Source organism: Peromyscus californicus, unplaced genomic scaffold (genome assembly GCF_007827085.1).
Source record: "Peromyscus californicus insignis strain IS unplaced genomic scaffold, ASM782708v3 Scaffold_9__1_contigs__length_137607984, whole genome shotgun sequence".
Classification (NCBI taxonomy): domain Eukaryota; kingdom Metazoa; phylum Chordata; class Mammalia; order Rodentia; family Cricetidae; genus Peromyscus; species Peromyscus californicus.
In genome coordinates, this window is record NW_026294617.1 from 80,826,623 (window position 1) to 80,847,491 (window position 20,869).

The 20,869-nt window shown below is 37.8% G+C and overlaps 1 protein-coding gene across 1 annotated transcript in view; it reads right to left on the reverse strand.

Moving 5' to 3' along the window:
* The window catches only part of Sycp1 (synaptonemal complex protein 1), a 108,314-nt gene that overhangs the window by 13,811 nt on the left and 73,634 nt on the right, over positions 1-20,869 (reverse strand). The window contains exons 25-30 of the mRNA XM_052731488.1: positions 18,850-18,966; positions 17,466-17,576; positions 15,402-15,494; positions 14,247-14,321; positions 7,774-7,821; positions 2,768-2,953 (exon numbers count right to left, since the gene is read on the reverse strand). Coding sequence (XP_052587448.1) covers positions 2,768-2,953; positions 7,774-7,821; positions 14,247-14,321; positions 15,402-15,494; positions 17,466-17,576; positions 18,850-18,966 — 630 coding nt within the window. The remainder of the gene's footprint in view (positions 1-2,767; positions 2,954-7,773; positions 7,822-14,246; positions 14,322-15,401; positions 15,495-17,465; positions 17,577-18,849; positions 18,967-20,869) is intronic.

The window sequence follows — 20,869 nt, forward strand, 5'->3', positions numbered from 1 at the left end:
CTCTTTCCCCAGACAGCATTCTGACTCAGCAGCACAACTGCTTCAGACACAGTTTAGCTTTACTGTTTTCCCAGAAAGGTCCTTACTCTGATAGGAAAGGTTTTTCTCAGATTTCCTTTTTGCAGCTGTGGACCTATCAACCCGGGACTTGTAGGACAGCAGACAACTGTGCCGTTCCCACTGGCTTTAGTTTTGTTTGTTCATTAGCAATCTTCCCCTGGGTCCTGCACCTTCCTGCCTCAGCTCTGTGCTCCAGGAAGTTTACAACTGCAGGAACCCTAGTATCCCCGAAATGCACCCCAACTCAGAGACGCTGGCCAGTCGCCTCTGGGTTTTTGGTCAGAAGCGAGGATACAATGCTTCAGGGGATCTTTGCGTTAGGAAGATTAGGAGCACCTTTTCATTCTGAAATGCTCAAACAAAAAACCCTTGATGCCTCAGCTCCGCTGTAACTGAAAAGCTTGGCTTTTTTGCCTTTCTCAGGTAAAGTTTCCTGCCCTTTTGGGCTCTCTGTAGCTCTTTACCCACACTCTCCCAAGTGTTTCCCTCAGGGTACTCTGACCCACTGTCTTTTACTGGCTTGAAGAGACAGAGCTTAGAAGAGGTTTTTAAGAACTTGTCCCTGCCTCCTGCATTGCAGGGAGGATTTTTAAGGCTTGAAAGTCAGAACTTAGGTTTTGCTGTCTTAAGAGGTTTGTTGTTTTCCCTTAGAGCTAATCACAGGTGGTCCCCATACTAGTATCTTCAGGTGATTCTAATTTGTCCTTCTGAGAGAGAAAGTTAAAGGCTTTAGTTTTTAAGTTTAAGAGAGCTTTTGAGAAAGATAAAGGCTTTTTAGAGAGTTTTTTCCCCAAAAAATTTTCCAAGAAAAGCTTTTAGTTTAAGAGAAAGATTTTTTCTCCCAAGAGAAAGACCAACTTTTCCCAAAACTTCCCAACTTTAAACTTTGGCTTTTTACACCCCCATTTTTGCCTCAGGGAAAAATCACTTTCTCCTGCCGCTTGGACTTAGCATTTCAGCTGTCCCCAGGTCAAAAGCTTCCACAGGAAACTTTTTCTTCCCCATAAGCTCAGAGAAGAGCTTTTTTACTACCCGTAAAGCCCAAAGAAAGATTTTTTTTCCCAGTTTGCATTCAGAGCCCCCAAAGTTAGAAAATTGTAGAGTTTTTCTGTCTAGTTGCCTTACTTATTTTTTCCTACACAATCTTACACTTCTAAGTTTTTCCTACACTGTTTTACTACCCTATGCCTTATTTTTTCACAGATAGACCTGAGAAAGGGATAGAAGATAGAAAATTTTGACAGAAGAGAATTTCGCTGCAGCATCGGACATTCTTCCAGTCTGCTTTCCTTTTCTCTCGAGGATAAAACCCCTGCCTCTCAATAATATATATAAAAAATATGTATTTTCCATAACACTGGCATGCCTTATCCACTGGCAGGGCTGAACTCAGCACTTTCGCCAAAAACTCTGTAATAAAACTATTATTTTCCTTTATCTTTAGTCCCTATTACTTTGTCTTTAGTCCCTGTTCATTTGTCTTTAGTCCCTGTTCATTTGTCTTTAGTCCCTGTTCATTTGTCTTTAGTCCCCCTTTTTAGTCCCCCCTTTTTTTCTTTAGTCCCTTTTTTTTCTTTAGTCCCTGTTCATGGCGCCATTCTGTGGGGCGTTTACCCACCACCCCCACAGTTCCCCAGAGTTTTCTTGAGTGTGAGCAGCAGGAAATATTAGATAGAAGGATTTATTGCGGAGAATATCGCGGAGATAAACAGATAGAAAATAAAGGATAGCCTCGAGAGGGCCTGGAACCTTTTCCAATGGGCCCCGACTGTCTCTGCCCCAGGGTTTTTATAGAGACGCCAAGGGGTGGAGCAAAAGACCTCCTCCCCCAGCACAGCCAAGTGCAGACCATCTCAGACACCTGTACTCAGGCCCGTGGTCCTAATCATCCTCTATGCGGACCTGCTGGGTAAAGCCACAAGGAACCCGAGAACGGGCTCCCACAGTAAAGACTAGTCTTCAACAGTGGAAGGAGAGTGTCTCACTCTCTAGTAAGTTATGCACTCGGGTAACAAATCTATTTAGCTCTCCTTGTGCCTGGCTATGTAGAGGAAAGGAAAATTAAGAGTTGAATAGCATATAAAAGAGGGGTTATCAGAATAAAAATCTGCCTTACACTTAGTGTGGCAAGGTTGTATGATTTCCCTGCACATTAAATAAATATGTGGCCAAGTGTAGTGGAAAATGCTTTCATTCCCAGCACTTCAGAGGCAGAGACAGAGGCAGGAGAATCTCAGTGAATTCAAGGCCAGCCAAGACTACGAGAGACCCTGTCTCACAAAACCCAAATAAATAAACATGTAGAAGGCAGCTAAAATAGAGTCATCTTGCTTATGACAATTACTCCAAGATGACTGCTAAATAAAAGGCAGAAAAATGATGTAGAACAAATAGTAATGTGGGTAGTAAATCTTGTAAAACGTCAAATCAGAACCAGACCTCTCACATCCAAGACTTTGCAATGGTAAAGAAACAGCAAGTAATGGAATCTGCCCAAGATGCCATTTAGTTTGAACAAATGAGAAAAAAAAATGATTTTAAAAATGAAACATTTCATGCTGATGCCACAAAAAAAATGGTCTTTGCAAAAAAAAAAGAAAGAAAAAACCCAAAAACTAGTTTTATATGTATATAATCTATGGCATATAATACCAAAACCTTTTTTATTAAAAAAATACTATTATCTTGGAAATATACATCAACCAACCTTTACAACTGTTGTAGATAAAATGTTTTTGGTTTTGGCAGATGTCTGCAGACAATCTCTATTATCTTTGGATTTGCCGCTATCCATTGATGAGGAAATCCGAGATATACTTTGTGAAGGAGTTGTTTTAGAATGAAATTTTCGACAAGTGGCTTCAGGTGATTCCAGCAAAGATGCCTGTACTTTCTACATTGGACAAAAGTAAATAAAACCATATTAGTTTGATTTTTAAAATAATGTCACATTATGAAGCCCATGTTGGCCTCAAACTCAAAAATACTTTAGCTTTGCAGTCTCATTCATCTTTTAAAGGGAGGAAAAAGTGCCAACAGGGAAATTTTCAGGGGAAAAAAATGAAAAAATGGTCATTTGCTCCAATTTTGAGAGTATGTTACAAATTTACTCTAAATACTTTGCCATTATTTCAACTCAATGGTTTTTCCAACTCTATCTTTGTATGCAGCTTCCTTTAGCAATTCACATGGTAAATTGCTAGTAATTTCTTTCCATATACACTGTATAAAATATAAAAGATAAAAATTTCCTAGCGAAATACACACACACACACACACACACACACACACACACAGGAGAAAGAGAGACAGAGAGGGAGATGGGGGGAGGGGGGAGGGAGGGAGGGAGGGAGGGAGGGAGGGAGGGAGGGAGGGAGAGAGAGAGAGAGAGAGAGAGAGAGAGTGTGTGTGTGTGTGTGTACTGGGATCAAACCTAGAGCCTTACACATGCTATGAAGTCCCCCTATGACTGAGGTACATCCTAAGCCCTCAAAGGTAGTAGTAATTGCTTTAGTAGAATATTATATGAATTCCAAGTACAACATATTCTATTTTATCTCTTTCTTTGGTCATCATCATCTCCATGAATACAATTATGGAAAACACTCAACTGACAGAATGAAATACACACAGTTATGCAAATGTGCACACCACACACACACACACAGGACTAATGTACAATATTTCAAAAATTTGGTATTTGAACTAGGAGAATGAGTTTAAACTAAGGGGTATTAAGGAACATAATTAAAAAGTGATTGCAAAAGGTTGGAGAGTTTGCTCAGTGATTAAGAGCACTGAATGTTCTTATAGAGTACCCCTGTTCCATTCCTAGCACCCACATGGTAGCTCACAACCAATTTTAATTCCAGTCGCAGGGGAGCTGACACCCACTTCTGGCCTTCTCAGGAACTGCAAGCACAGACATGAATGAAGACTTGAATGAATACACATAAAAAATAAAGGTGGGGCCATACAGATCTGAGTGGCCTGTGCTGTTACCCAGTGCCATGGTGATGACCAGACCAGAGCTGCAGCTAAGGGCCATGTCTGGGTCTGTGGCCCTACTGCAGCCAGGGTCTGTGTTGATGTCCGAGGCTCCTGTTACCATCAAAGGCCATGCGGATGCCCAGAGTCTGGGCCACCACCTGGGGCCATGTTAGTGTCTGAGGGCCACACTGCACACTGCTGCTGGGGCTGTGCCCCTTTGAGTAGCCTGCACTGACACTGGGGCAATGGTGACATTCAGACCCAAATGCTGCTGAGGACCATGTCTGGATCCATGGTCCTACCACAGCTGTGTTGATGTCTGTGGTCCATGTTACCACAAGCGGCCATAGGAACCATGTATGATGAAATCAGAGGTTCATTCTGAGCCAGCCCTGCCCTTCACTGGCCCTGAGAAAGCTGGCCCTGGACACTGCAGCAAGAGAGCTGGCCCCCACATTCAGGAGAAATGGACCCACCCCTCACCAAAGAGGGAGAACTGCCCCTGATGGCATGGGCATAGAAGAACTGGCTCTGCCCCTCACCTGAGGTGGAGGCCCCAGTGGCCTGGACTGACCAGCTCAGTTACCACCCAGGCCCATCCATAGCCTGGCCTTGGGTTAGACCACCCTAACATCTACCCCATCTAGGACTCGCTGGAGCTCATGAAGGGACTGGTCCTGTGGAAGAATACCAACAGGATCTTCATGACTCAGGGCAGCCACAGTATATTCCAGAGGAGTTTCGGTGAAGGTCCAATGATGATGGTATACCAGAAACCAGAGGCTTTGAGGCAGACCAATGACTCACTGAAATGAACATTTTTCCAAGTAAAACTTACTGGACAAAAGAGTACACTATGTGACACACCGAGGCTCCCAATGCCACTAAGCGCAAATGAAGAGGTATTGAAGAGGAAGGAAAGACAGAGGAGGGAAGAGGGTTTTTGTTTGTTTGTTTTGTTTTGTTGTTATTTTTGCGGGTTTTTAGTTGGTTGGCTAGTTAGTTGATTTGGTTTGAATTTTTTAATTTTTTTTTTTTTTGGTTTTTCGAGACAGGGTTTCTCTGTAGTTTTGCGCCTTTCCTGGAACTCACTTTGTAGACCAGGCTGGCCTCGAACTCACAGAGATCCTCCTGCCTCTGCCTCCCGAGTGCTGGGATTAAAGGCGTGCGCCACCACTGCCCAGCTGAATTTTTTAATTTTTTAAAAAATTTTCTTTTGGGGGGATGCTGCAAGGGTGAGGGGCAGATAAGGAGGTACTGGGAGGTAAGCAGAATTGGGGTGCACGATGTGAAATTCCCAAAGTATCAATAAGGAAATTATGTTAAATAAAAATAAAAGTTAAAATTTAAGTGACTACAGATAGTATTAAAAAAACATTAAAGTATGAGCATATAATATTCTCTTCTCTGTGTATATTACTGTCTTGCCAGGTGATTACAAGCACATCCCCAGGATTAAATTTGCTTATCTAGAAAATCAAGTTACTAAATAAAAATGATTCAGTTATTGCCTCATGCTAATAATCTATCACTTCATAACCATTTTTCCAGCAAGTAGTAATTTTTCATTTTTCTGGACTTTTTTTGAGAATATGTCTGAAACTCCTATGTATATCAAGTTGTCTTTGAACTTGCAGCAATCTTAGCCTCCCAAATGCAGTAGTAAAGGTCTGACACTTTTTTTTCAATTGCATTTCTGTATCCTTTTCATACATGTTTCTATACTGTAACTGAAAATTCATGTTTTTTCCTGCTCTCTGGATTGAATTCATCAGAGGAAATACTTGGAATCTCCAGACTAGAGCTTTTCCAGGACAAATTTTCCCCAACTAGATCTCAGAGTGGCAACTTAAAGTCACTGTTCCACCACCTTGTGGCCATATCAGGGAAATGCCATTTATCCTATAGCCTAAAAGAAAAGACAGCCCTGACTTTAACATCCCTTGGAGAGTACATCTTTCTTCACAATAATGGAAATAATCATAGAAATATGTATTTATGTAAACACCATAATTTTTCTGATTATATTTCAAATGATGCAGAACACACTGATTCTCTCTGTTGCTTTTATCTTATATGTCATTTACTCTATGCCAAAGATTATTTTAAATAGTTTATAAATACCATCTCACTTAATACTAACAAATTGAAGATGTAGGTAAGATAATCTCTTTAGAGATGAGATAAAATAATCTCTTAATTTTTTTAATGAGAAAACTAAGGCATGAAGAATTTAAGTAACTTACACAAAATCAGAAACATTTGCTCAATTTAATGATTATATTAGATCTATGATATTCTACCATGGTTAGAAAAAGTATAATTCCCAAAGGCCTAGTTAAATTTCTTCAATTCTTTAATAATTTTTAAAATTTTTTGCAGCACACATAACATGCAGACTCCCCAGATAAAAGATATAGCACTTACTAACCTATCTGATAACAGATATAATTAAACATGAATCAGCATATCTCTAGGAAAACATGTAATATATAATTTAATTATATGAATGTTCTATATTTATAAAAGAATATCAGTGATTAAATATTTTTTATCTTTATCAGATAGTGCACTGACCACAACCTTGCTGGTTTATTTTATTATGATGATAATTTCTTCAATGATAATCTTTTCAGGTGTCTGGTACAGGCTCTGGGAAAATAAAACACTAAGTATTCTCAAACAGATTCAATACTTCCTTCTTCTCTCTCTTTAGCTCCAAGTTCACAAAGCTATGGCACCGTCTATGCCTAACAACTGAGTTATTCCCAGAGTACTCTGTTTCTCACTTCAATGTAACTATAATCATATCAATGTCTGTTAGAAGACAGCATCGTTATAAAGAAAAAAAGAATTTAACCCCAAAACTGGTTAAGTTAGAGGCTCTGGATTAACTCTTCTTCCCCACACTGGAACTTCCTTCCACTGTAGGGAGCTCTACTAATATAATTTTTATTTTTATTATATTATTTGTTTTATTATTATTATTTTATTTTACTATTTTTTTGTGTGTGTATGGCGAGATGGCTCAGAAAATAACCTGCCAACTTTCATCCAATCCAAAGGACACACATGATGGAAGGAGAACAGCTTCCACAACTTATCCTCTGACCTCCACATAGGCACTGTGGCATGTACACATACACACATACACACACACACACACACACACACACACACACACACACACACACACACACAATGAATAAATGTAATTAAAAGTTTTTAAAGAATTATATTGAAGCCATCTCTAAATCTCCAAAACAAAATGACAAATGTTTTAAAATTTTAGCTAATACCTTTAAATTAATATACCAAGAAATAATTTCGGAAATGAAATTGTATGACATTATTTTAAGTTATTTTCCTACTTATGAGCAACAAGAATTATTTCTAAATAAATGTTTAAAAAATGGGTTTATGCTGAGATATACTCCAGTAGCAGAACATTTGCCTAACACATGCAAGGCCCTAGGTTCAAACTGGATTGAAAATAAATTGGTTATAATGAAAACAGAAAGACATAAAACTCTTACCTTACCAGGTGGTGGCACATGCCTTTAATCCTAGCACTAGAGAGGCAGAGGCAGGTGGATCTCTGTGAGTTCAAGGCCAGACTGGTCTACAGAGGTAGTTCCAGGACAGTCAGGGCTTTTACACAGAGAAACCCTGTCTCAGACCAAAAAAAAAAAAAAAAAAAAAAAAAAACCAAAACCCTCTTACCTTGTCTTTGAGAATAGCTGTGTTTTCTTTTGCCAGTTTTAGTTTTTCCTATTAAAAATAAATAGCAAATTATATATAACAATCGATACTATTAACACAATTAAAACAAACTTGTCAAAACATTTTCTAATAACTATTAAAGAATAAAACTCACTTCTATAGAGTTATTTGGATTTATCTTTTGATTCTATTCCCTCTCTCTTACACATCTGTGGAATCATTAGTAAGTTTCTTTAAGTTCTGAATCTCAACTTTCTGACTTGTAAAATGAAATAGATGGGCAAAACAACAGGGTATGGGCTATAGACAAGTAACTAAACAATAAAGAGTGGCAAAGAAATCCAAATTATGGTGTATCTTGAGAGATACAATCATCTTTCCCCCTAGATGTTAACAAAGTACATCTTAATGGTACTTTGAATAATAAACTAACTTTTGAGATGAAATAAAGATGAAGTATAAAATAATATGCTGAGAAGCAAAACGTCATATTAATAAGTTCCAAGAAGTATACAAAGTTAACAAACAATATCTAACTTTTAATAAACAGGATGTGTGTATAGAACAGCCAAGAAAAAAATGAAGAGACTATGATAAAAGTGTAACAAGCTAGACTGTAGGGTTTCTTTAGTAGTTAAAATAGAAAACCTAAGTCTTGCTTACAGAAATGAAAATGTATTTTGATGCTGGCTAGTTTTATGTTAACATGACACAGCTAGAGTCCTTTTAGAAGAAGAACCTCAACTGAGAAAATGCCCCTACCAGGCTGGTCTGTAGGCAAGCCTATGGTATATTTTTCTTGACTGAAGATGTGGAAAGGCTCAGCCCATTGTGAGTAGTGCCATCCCTGGGCTGGCGGTCCTGGAGGTGCATAAGAAAACAGGGTGACCAAGCCATGGGGAGCAAGCCAGTAAGCAGCGCTCCTCTACAGCCTCTGCATCAGTTCTTGTTTCCAGGTTCCTGCCCTGCTTGAGATCCTGCCCTGACTTCCTTTGACAACAGACTGTGATATGAAAATGAAATGAAATAAACCCTTGCTTATAGTCATGGTCTTTATCACAGCAATGAAAATCTTAACTAAGACAAATTGAACATTTTTAATATGACAATCATATATAAAACAGACTGGTGATAGCCTCCAGGAAGCATAAAGGCCTCAGAAAAACTAAATTCTCCTAGTGCACAGAACTTTAGACAGTCAAAACTTAATTTGCCCACTCATGATACCTATGCCAGTATCCATCCACATTGAATCATTCACCTTGTATACACCATGCTATCTCTCCCACAATATTTCTCCTAAACAAAAGAACTCACTTCATTATGAAAGAATCTAGCAGTAAGCTGATTTAATAGTATGCATCTTTCTTAGTGTATATCATCTACCAGTGGTTAGCCTCCAGTTATACTGACAACTGGGATCTACTCTAAAGATCTAGAATATTGTACTCCTGGACAAAGCATATTTGTTAAACTAGTAATATTATAACTACTCTAGGACATCATGGCTCCTAGAATAAAGAGAAAGCACTCTCACAGCTACAGTCAAAACAACTATGAATTTTTCTGGTATAGATCATTATTACAGTTAGCTGACACGAGTTTCAAACCTGTGGACCAAATCATATACAAAAATATATCTCTGGTGGTGGATAACTGATCATGACCCCTTACTACCAAAGTGCCTAAAGAGGTCCCGGTCTAATATGATAAATAAAATGTGCCTAAAATATGTCTTGGTAAACAAGACTAACTTGAGATACCAAAGTAGAAAAGAACAGCCGTGTGTTCAAATTTTAAACATCAACTTACAAAGAAATAAGGTTGTCTTATGGAAGCATTCTGCAATATCTGCAATAATATCACAAATACATATTGTATCTAACCTACTATTTGTGCACTGAGAATAAAACTTTCAGACTTAAGGTAATCAAACATAGAACTCTTACCTAACACTAATTCTTAGAGCACATAATATTGAAACTTTCTTACCAGTGAAGAGTGAAAGTATACCAGGGTTGGGAGACAAAAAGAATTAAACTGTGTCTAATTCATGAGCACAGGGGACCATAAACCTGAACTATAATCAATTGTTTAAATCCTAAGTATACACTTTGAATAAACTGCCATATTCTCTGTATTAGATCTGGTCACAGAATAAGAAAAGATGAACTGAAGATCTTAAAACTCTCTGTTCACAACAAGATAATAAAAAAAACTTAGAAGTTCTGAGTAAGATGATAAACTAGAGATTGTCTCTATGTGAGCTGGTGAAGGAGAAAGAAATCTCATTTTGTCATCTACATGATTCATAGGGCAGTGGCCACATCTGATCTTGAGAAAAGTCTACTTCTAAAAACCTAGCTATTCCAGGCACCGGAAGTCAGGGAATAGCCATAGGTCAGGAAGCCTCACTTACAGGGCCCAAGTAAGAGAAGGCCCATAATGACAGTTGTGGAGGAAAGCCAGACACTGACAAGTCAAAAGGGTACAAGGGACAGAAGGCTTAGCTTGAGCCGAAGGTGCACAAGGATAGCCCAATATTCCTAGTGGTGAACAGATTTTGAGTTTGATTATTCTAGGCCAGCAGATGGATTGAACTCTGGAGCCACCAATCTGCTATTCACTACTAAAGAGCTTGAGAACTCTGATGTACCAGGAGTATACAGGATACTCACAGCTGCATCTTTCAGAAAGCCTTGAAAATACAGTCAAGTCCTTCACCTGTACAAATCTCAATGTTGTGGCTGCTTCCCACACCTCCCAATCACTTAAGAAACACCTGCTATCAAAAACATTAACCACTGCAAGGACTTGATCTGAGGAGTCTTAGGTGAGTGAAACAATCTGCCTGGACCATAGATGGCAAAGTTAAGTGTGCCCCACAGAGGCACCTCATACAGAAAGAAGAAAAACTACCACACTGAAGATAGCTTTGATGAACTTCAGACTTTTGTCCAATATCTATTTGTCAACAGTCCAATCCAAGATCACTACATCCAGCAAAGCTACCTTATATAAGCCAGGCAGTGGTGGTGCATGGCTTAAATCCCAACACTAGGGAGGCAGAAGCAGGCAGATCTCTGCAAGTTCAAGATCAGCCCGGTCTACACAGCAAGTTCCAGGACAGCCAGGGCTACACAGAGCAATCCTGTCTCAAAACACCAAACAACCCAAAACCTGACATATAAAGTACATGTCAAGACAAGCACAAACTAATGCAATTCATGACCACTGCACTACAGTAGATCAAGGAACACTATACACATGGGAAAAAAGACTGTCTCAATCAAGAAAGCACAGGAAAGAATAAATTATATAAGAGAAGATGAGCAAAGGAGAACTAGGAATCCATCATTCCTATCACAGTAAACCAGCAAGCACTAATACTAGTAGAAAAAAAGAAAAGGAACAGAAATCCAATCAACCAGAAAAATAGCAAGTAAATCACTGGAATTAGTGAAAGAAAAAAAAAAACCTCTCAATATTTACTTTAAATGTGAATAGCTTCAATGCTGTGGGATGGTCTGTATGTCAAGTGTGTTGCTGATTGGTCAATAAATAAATCACTGGTTGGCCAGTGGCCAGGCAGGAAGTATAGGCGGGACAAGGAGGAGAATAAAGCTGGGAAGTGGAAGGCTGAGAGAAAGACACTGCCAGTCGCCACGATGACAAACAGCATGTGAAGATGCCGGTAAGCCATGAGTCACGTGGCAGGGTACAGATTTGTGGAAATGGATTAATTTAAGTTATAAGAACAGTTAGCAAGAAGCCTGCCACGGCCTAAGCAATATAAGTCTCTGTGTTTACTTGGTTGGGTCTGACAGCTGTGGGACTGGCGGGTGACAAAGATTTGTCCTGACTGTGGGCAAGGCAGGAAAACTCTAGCTACACTTCAATACACCAATAAATAAATACAGATTTGCTAATTGGATCTAAAAAACTAGATATAAGTATGTATTGTCTCCAAGACACATATATGACAAGTAAAGACACCTTCTAAGAGTCAAAGTTTGAAAAACAATATACCAAATAAACAGAAACCAAAAGCTAATTGGTATAGCTATTTTGATACCTGGAAAAGTATATGCCAAACAAAGAAGTCAAAAAAGATGAAAAAGACCACTATATATTAATAAAAGGAACAAATCATCAACATTATAAAACATTGTAATTATATATCCACCAAACACTGAGGTATCCAATTTCAAAAAACAAACAAAACCATAAAGGGTCTTGACATACATCTTGACATAACATGAGTGATTTCAATATCTAACTTTCTCCACTACATAGACTATACAAAGTAAAAATCAGAAGATTTTTCAGAGTTAAACTACATACTATATCAAATAGATACAAAATATTCCAACTAACAAATACAGAACATGCATTCCTCAGGAGCCTACTGAAGCTTTTAAAAATGGCCACAAATCAACTCTTTCAAAAAAAATTATAACTGAAATGACTTTTTGTATCCTATCATGAAAATCCAATAAAACTAGAAAATTTAATAGCAAGAAACACTACATAAATACATGGAGACTGACCTCTACACTCTAGAAGAAACAGTGGAACACTAATGAAATTATGGGAAATGGTTAGGCCAAATGTATAAATCTAATAGATAGTAGGTAATATAATGTGTATTAAGACTTTAGTACGGTGAGGTCTTATTTGTATTTATTAAAGAGAAAAATGATTCAATCCTCAGCATCTCAAAACAAAATAAAATAAATAAAACTTTAAGAAAGCTCAGGTTTAACCAAGAAAATGAAAAGTAAAGACACAGAAGAATTTATCTATTGAAACTATAGGATAAAGGAAAGTATCAATGTTGTAACTACAGGTGAAATGAAATCAATTTACCCATCTATTTAACTAATATTTATTAGAGACATACAAATTTCAAACAAGACAGAGATAAGACATAATCCTAGCCTTAAAAACTTGTGATATAACACAAAGTATATACATGTATGTATGAGAAAACTTAAATATAATAAACTGACATTTGTGTGAAATTTTCCACAGATTGAAGAGGATAAAGGACTTCAGTATGGTACAAAGTTAATAAACTCACTGAGATTTCAAGTTGAAACTATACTTTACAAGGCTGTTGCAGAGTTAACAGAATAGGTTTTGAAATCATGCAAAATATAACTAGGTTGAAGTCTAGCTATTCTACTTTATTATGTAATCTTTAATAAATAACCTAACCATTACAAAAAAGAAGACAGTAAATATTGCACAAGCTAATTATTATTAAGCTAGATATAAATGCTCAGCAGAGTATCTGCCATACAAAAAGTTTAAAAAAGGAAATTTGGTATTTTAAGTGTGAGTCATAGTATCTTGCAAACTACACAATATCATAAAGATGTAAGACATTTTTCTATAACTTTAAAAAGCTTTTTAAAAACTCATATTAAATATATAAGCATTTACTATGAAATAATATTTCCTTGTGTGTGTGTATTTCCAGTATTTTTTATTAAATTTTATCATTTATTTTACATCATGACCACAGTTTCCCCTTCCTCCTCTCCTCATGTTCCCTCTCTACCCCTATCTCCCCTCTGCCCCGACCCCTCAATCCATTCCTCCTCTGTTTCTGTTCCAAAAGGGTCAGGCTTCCCATGAGTGTCAACAAGGCATGGCATATCAAGTTGAGGTAGGACTAAGCTTCTCCCTTTGTATTAAGGCTGAGCAAAGCAACTCAGTATAAGGAATAGGTTCCCCAAAGCTAGCTCAAACGCTAGGGACAGGCCCTGATCCTGCTAATAGGAATCCCATATAAACAAAGCAAGCTACACAACTGTCACATGTGTGTAGAGAAATCCACAGCCAAACACTGGACTAAGAGCTCCAAGAATCCTTTTGAAGAGAAGGTGGAAGGATTATACAAGTGATGGTGGTCAAGGTCATTACAAGGAAACCCACAGAAATAACTAACCTGAGCTCACAGGAGCTCACAGGCTCTGAAATGACAGCTAGGGAGCCTTCATGGGACTGACCTAGGCCCATTACAAATAGCATTTCCTTTTTTAAGAATTATTTTTAATTATGTGTACCTATCCAAATTGGGTATGTTCACTAGAGTGCAGGTGCCCACAGAGACTAGAGGCATTGGATTTCCCTCTAGAGCTGCAGATATAAGCAGCTGTGAGCTGTCTGGGAGTGGGTCTTGGATCCTCTGCAAGCAAGTGCATGCTCTTAACTTGAGAATCATCTCTTCAATCTTGAGATATTTCTTAAACAAATACAGCATATTTGAAAACATTTCTATTCTTGAAAGTACGTATTTTTTTTAATGGTATGTGTTAGATGCTCACAGGTAAGTAGAGAACAGCAGTATTTTCTTACTACTAATTACCCAAATTTGTCAAATTATTTTATAATATGGCATTTATAAAACACAATGTTGTACCAAAATCCTACAATTATCTTACATGTAATGTCACAAAACCTACTTTTTCTTCTTTTTCTATTTCAAGTTGCTTCTTAAGGGACACAAGTTCGTTTCTGATATTAGCTAGTTCAGTCTCCTAAAGAAAAAAATGATGAAGTGTGTTAGTGCTTTTACATATTTCTAAAGACAATGAAACTGTAATCTAGTGCTTCAAATAAAAATCATACATGTAATCAGGTGGTGGTGGCACACACCTTTAATCCCAGCACTCAGTTGGCAGAGGCAGGTGAATCTCTGTGAGTTCAAGGCCAGCCAGAGCTACACAGAGAAACCCTGTCTCAAAAAAAAAAATCATTGTAGTAGAATATTATTTTAAGGTGTGATATTTTTGTTTATGTTGTATTTGTTTAACTCTGTGAAGCTGTGTTGCTGTGCCTGTCTATAATACCTGATGGTCTAATAAAGAACTGGCCAATAGCAAGGCAGGAGAAAGGATAGGCGGGGCTGGTAGGCAGAGAGAATAAACAGAGGGAGAAATCTGGGAGGAGGAGGAGGAAAAGGAGCAGCCAGAAGGACTCCAGGGGCCAGCTACCCAGCTACATAGCAAGCCATGGAGAAAGAATAAAGTTTACAAAAGTAAGAGAATGGGAAAAGCCCAGAGGCAAAATGTAGACCGGATAAGTTAAGAAAAGCTGGCAAGAAACTAAGCCAAGTTAAGGCTGGGCACTCATAAGTAAGAATAAGCCTTTGTGTTTGATTTATTTGGGAGCTGGGTGGCGGGCCCCCAAAAAAGAGCCAAAGAACAAACAACAACAAATCATACATGTGAAGGCTGGTAATGGAACATAACTAGACTCAACATAAATAAGCTTCAAGTTTTCCATAGTTTTCTCTAAAGGACTAAAATAGCATACATACACATACAACAAATGCACATACACACATATACTCATATTCTCTTATTCTACCTCACTCTCCTGTCCAAATATCAACTTTAAATTTAGTTTAACTGACGTTTTAACATTTCTGTTGTAAAGACACTTTAAGCTATAATGTAAAATGAACTGGAAAAGCAATTTACTAGGAAATAGGTAAAATCCTTTTAGATCTAAGACTGTGATTACAGATCAAATACCATGGCTCTACTTAGTATTACTCTTTTTCCTAAATGCTGGTATTTTAAGAGTTGGCTTTTATTGTATTTATTCTGTCTTACCAAGGCAGCCTTCACCGATGACTGTTCTTGTTCTCTGCTTTTATAAAGTCCTAATTCTGAGTCTCTTTCTTCAACAATCTTATCATACTGGTGCTGTATTAAACAAAGAAAGCATTTTAACCATATTAAAATGGAGCCGGGGGGGGGGGGGGGGGGGGGGGGGGGGGGGAGGGGTGGTGGCAGCGGCACATGCCTTTAATCCGGACACTCAGGAGGCAAAGCAGGCAGATCTCTGTGAGCTCGAGGCCAGGCTGGTCTATAAAGTGAGCTCCAGGACAGGCACCAAAACTACACAGAGAAACCCCATCTCAAAAAACCAAAACAAAAAATGGAATAGATTATAATTTATAAGATTAGTATACTACACATTAAATATTTGAAAAAAGGGGCTGGAGAGATGGCTCAGAGGTTAAGAGCACTGACTGCTCTTCCAGAGGTCCTGAGTCCAATTCCCAGCACCCACATGGTGGCTCACATCTGTAATGACATCTGGTGCCCTCTTCTCGCCTGCAGTCATACATGCCGTATACATAATAAATAAATAATCTTTTTAAAAAAATTTGAAAAAACTGTCATGATAAATTTGAGTGAATATGTATTTTTGTTTTTCATATATATATTCTAACAACCTAAACAGTGAAACATAAGACAAGTTTTAGACATAATCCAACACAAAAACAAATAGTTATTTTAATTGGAAACATTAAATTTCATAATTTAAGAAGTATAGCTGAGTTGGGTAAGCTCACCATGTCCATAAACCTACCACTCAGGAGGCTGAGGCTTGAATATCACAAGTTCAAGGCCAACCTGAGCTACAAAGTGAGAGTTTTGTTCAATATGAATATAACACCAAGATGTCTTAGAAAAGTGACTGATTTGAAATCTATGATAGGAAACACAATCCAAGCCTTGAAAATTTTTATCATAACCAAAAAAAAAAAAGCTATTAAAGACTATTCAAGTCAGGTCAAAAGGATTTGCCTATCAGTTGGAAGAGGCACTCCCTGGACAAAGGAAAAACAACTTTTCAATATGGATTATAAGTGGCACTAGATTGAAACAGTATGAATTTAAATCTATTAGTTTATGTATAATATTATTTAAATCTGCATTAAAATTCTTATTGATAAAACTTTAGTAATGTTAGATTCTGGTTCCAATTTTTAAAAATTAATAGGTAAGGACAAGCTGCTTCCTCTCCAAATCTGAAGGAAAATGAAGTTTACCTAAAAGAATTAGTCAAACAATAGAAAAACAAAAGGTACTCACAACAAATATTAAGTCTTTCCCCAGGCTAGAAAGATAGATCAGCCATCAAAAGGTAGGCTCACAATCAAAAATGTAAGTCTTTAATCTATTATTTCCCTTGTTCAACATGGTAAATGTTAGATATATATAGAGAATAAGTGAATTAGTGAGAAATATCCTGGGTATGTAGTTAATAAAAGATGGGAAGTGCTATGAGACTACTAGAAGAATATAGAAAGCCTGACTACTTCCATTTTCTATAAATGATAACAAGATATTTACTGGAGGAAGTGACACCTTAGCTCAGCTTTGAATGGTTAAGATCTGAACTTAGCAAGATGGTTGTGGTGCAGAGCTTTAATCCCAGCACTCGGGAGGCAGAGCCAACTGGATCTCTGTGAGTTCGAGGCCAGCCTGGTCTACAAAGCGAAATGCAGGACAGCACCAAAACAACACGGAGAAACCCTGTGTCAAAAAAAAAAAAAAACCAAAAACCAAACACCAAAAAAGAAAAAGATCTGAACTTAGAGAAATAGGGGATCAATAATAGTCGAGCTATAATTAGTTACTGTTGTATAGAAAATAACTTCTTTGATAAACCAAAAGCTCATCATTTTAATAGAAATATGCACTAAGAAATAACGTTTTTATAGAAGAAAGTTTATAGGGGGCTTACAATTATAGATCATTAGAGTCTATTCCATCATAATGGGGAGCATGGCATCAGGCAGCTTGACACCAGATTAGTAGCTAAGAGCTTACATCCTTATTTGCAACTAGGAGGCAAATAATAATTTTATTATATTAAGTTACCTTATGTTTTTCCATAAGTGCTACCATTTCAGCTATTTTATGTTGGCATCGTAAATCAATTTCTTTCTGTAACTTCACTGCTTCATCAACTGTTGCTTTGGCTTTCTCAACCTATCAAATTAAAAAAAAAAGTGTTTCTTTTTATTTATTGGTGCTGGACTTTATACCAATTAAAAAAAATTCAATCTTTCCTTTTAGAAGCATATATTCTACTTACATAGAATATAAAACTCAAACAGCAGAAAATTCAAAACAAAGTAAGTTTAAAAAATGTATCAAATTGAGAACATAGGGAAATGGGAGGGTCAAGCTGGAACAGGGACAGAGTGGGAGGGCAGGGAGGAAGATACCATGATAGACGAGGACATCATGGGGATAGGAAGAAGCAGGGTGCTGGGGAGGCTCTCAGGAATCCACAAGGTTGACCCAACTTGGTCTGCTAGCAGTGGTCCAGAGGGTGCCTGGACCGGTCTAATCTGGTGACCAGCCTAGCAAATAACCTAGCTGTCATCATTGAGCCTTTGTCCAGTGACTGATGGAGGCAGATAGAGATCCATGGCCAGGCACCAGGCTGAGCTCCGGAAATCCAATGAGAGAGAGGAGAGATACTGCAGGCGAGGGACGTTGAGATCATGATGGGAGGACGTGCAGAGATGACCAGTCACACTAGTGGAAGCCCATTAACTGTGGACTGGTGGCTGTGGAGCACCCATGGGTCTGTACTAGGCCCTCTGAATACGGAGGACGGTTGTTTGCCTCGAACTGTTTGGGGGACACCCAGGCAGGGGAATCAGGATCTGTCCCTGGTCTATGGGCAGGGTTCTGGAATCTGGTGCCTGTGGTGTGACACCTTGCACAGCCTTGGTGCAGTGGGAAGGGGCTTGGACCTGCCTAGGCTCAGTGTGCTGGGCTCTGCTGACTTCCCATGGGAGACCTCGATTTGGGGGATGTGGGGATGTGGGGTGGCTTGGGAAAGAGGGCTGGAGGGTGGGTGGAGGGGGGATCTGTGGATAGTATGCGGAGTCTGTAGAAAATTTCTTAATAAAGAAAAATGGAAAAAATAAAGTAATCATTTAAAAAATGTATCAATTGTTTGGTTTATTTTAGTGTATTTCAAAAAGTAAAATGACTGTATTATAAATACTCTACTAATTTTGTTGTTGTTGTTTTCAAGACAGGGTTTGTCTCTGTAGCTCTGGCTATCCTGGATCTCTATCTGTAGACCAGACTGGCCTTGAATTCAGAGATCCACCTGTCTCTGCCTCCCAGAGCGCTGGAATTAAAGGCATGTACCAACAACGCCCAGCAAAGGTACTTATTTTTTAAAGCTAATCAACAAACATTTTTAGTACAGTAAGTTCATAACATATTTAGGTTTTTCTACCTCTCCCAAAAGCTTTTCTTCAGCTATCTTTTTGACCTCAATTTCTTTCTGATAGTTGTCAGTCATTTCTTGAAATTTTTGTTTGGCACTTTCTAGTTCCAACTCTAATTTGTTGACCTATAAGTAAAGAAAGTAACATTAATTTTAATGAATTCCACAGCTAAAAAATATTACATACTAATTTGTAGTTTTATAAACCCTGAAAGAATCATGGAAATTATGGCTGAACCATTTTCTTAGATTTTTCATATACTGAGTGAGATGTGTTTCATCTTTCACAATCTATCTTGACTCATAAAATATGTATTTAGTCTTGCCGAGTAATATAATATCAACAGTCACATATTTTTCATTTCAAAACATTTTACTTAAAAATTTCAAGTCATGCTCCATAAAAAAATATGTACAAGTTTCCACTGATATATTCTATCAAATTCTATCAGCTTGAATTAAACTTTAAGTCCAACTTTGAGTAGCTTTCAGCCTTTCCTTCAAAGTGAAACATGTAAACATACTATATACATGAACTTACAAATACTAAGGCACATGAGGAAAAAGGTTCACCATGTCCCACGAAGTGATAAGGAGTGGCTGCAAAGAAGCAAGGCTGCTGGAAGCAAGGCTAACAGAGGAAAATTCACTGCAGCTATACCACCCAGAAAGGATCTCCATAAGAAACAATAAATAAGTTTCTCTAATTAATTCCTTTTGCCATTTTTTCTCCTCTCTTCCTCAGAGATTCTAATTACATATTTTAAAATCACTTGGTGCTGGTTCTACAGGCCTGTAAAGTACTACTCTCTTTTCAAAAAATTTTTCTGTGATCCTTGAGATAGATGATTTCTACCTATACAGCTTTATTTTTGCTAATATTTTATTCATTTTAAACATATATTATCAGGACCATACGAATTTTTTGTTCCATAATATGTTCCACTTTTCAGTTCAAAGTCCAACTTTTAGGTTATCTTAGGAGCATGTCTTAAATATTTTCATGCTACTAATGAATATCTGTATTGTCTTCCATTTGGGGCTATTGTAAATAATACAGCTATGAAAATTTCTGGTAATTTCTGTCTCAAGGAATTCAGGTACATAATTACAGAATGTATCTACTGGCTATTTTCTATATAATTTTCAGAAGTTTATGATAATTCTTACTTGCTTTTATTAATGACAGATTTACATTCCTTGTTTCAAGTACTACTTCAAGATATTATAAAATATTTTCATCCAAGTGTTCACTTAATATGTTGACAACTACTGCTCTCCACTAAATATTTAAAAATATTCATTGAATACTTACTAAGTATCAATCATTGCCTAAAGAGAAAGATGACAAAATTTGGTCCCGACATCATATGCTTACATTCTAGGGTTTTATATTCTACAAAGTTGATGGGTCTCAAACCCTTTTTACAACAAGATAACCATATTTTACAGTAACCTGCCTGCAAGATATACTGGTGCCAACAGTGGCACATATGTTACAGAAGTAACCAGCCAGTTACTGATTGGATTTAAGGCCTACTGCAGGAGCCAGAATCCACATCTGTTTTTTTTTTTTTTTTGTTTTTTTTTTTTTTTTTGGATTTTCGAGACAGGGTTTCTCTGTGTAGCTTTGCGCCTTTCCTGGGACTCACTTGGTAGCCCAGGCTGGCCTCGAACTCACAGAGATCCGCCTGGCTCTGCCTCCCGAGTGCTGGGATTAAAGGCGTGCGCCACCACCGCCCGGCTAGAATCCACATCTGACTTGCTAAAGAAGCCAAGAACTTGTGACCTAGGCCTAGGGGAAAATCTAATACTATTATTCTGCTAAAGAAACATAGCAATAAATGACTCCTAATGACTGACATTCTGCTAGATCAATGCCTTGCTCAGCCCTCATCAGAGAAGAAAGCTTCTTGCAATAGATGAGAACTAACACAGAGACCCACAACTGTGAATATGCAGAGGTTCTGTACCACTCAGTCTTAAATGAGATGTCTTCATCAAAGCCCTCCCCAACAAGCCTCAGGGA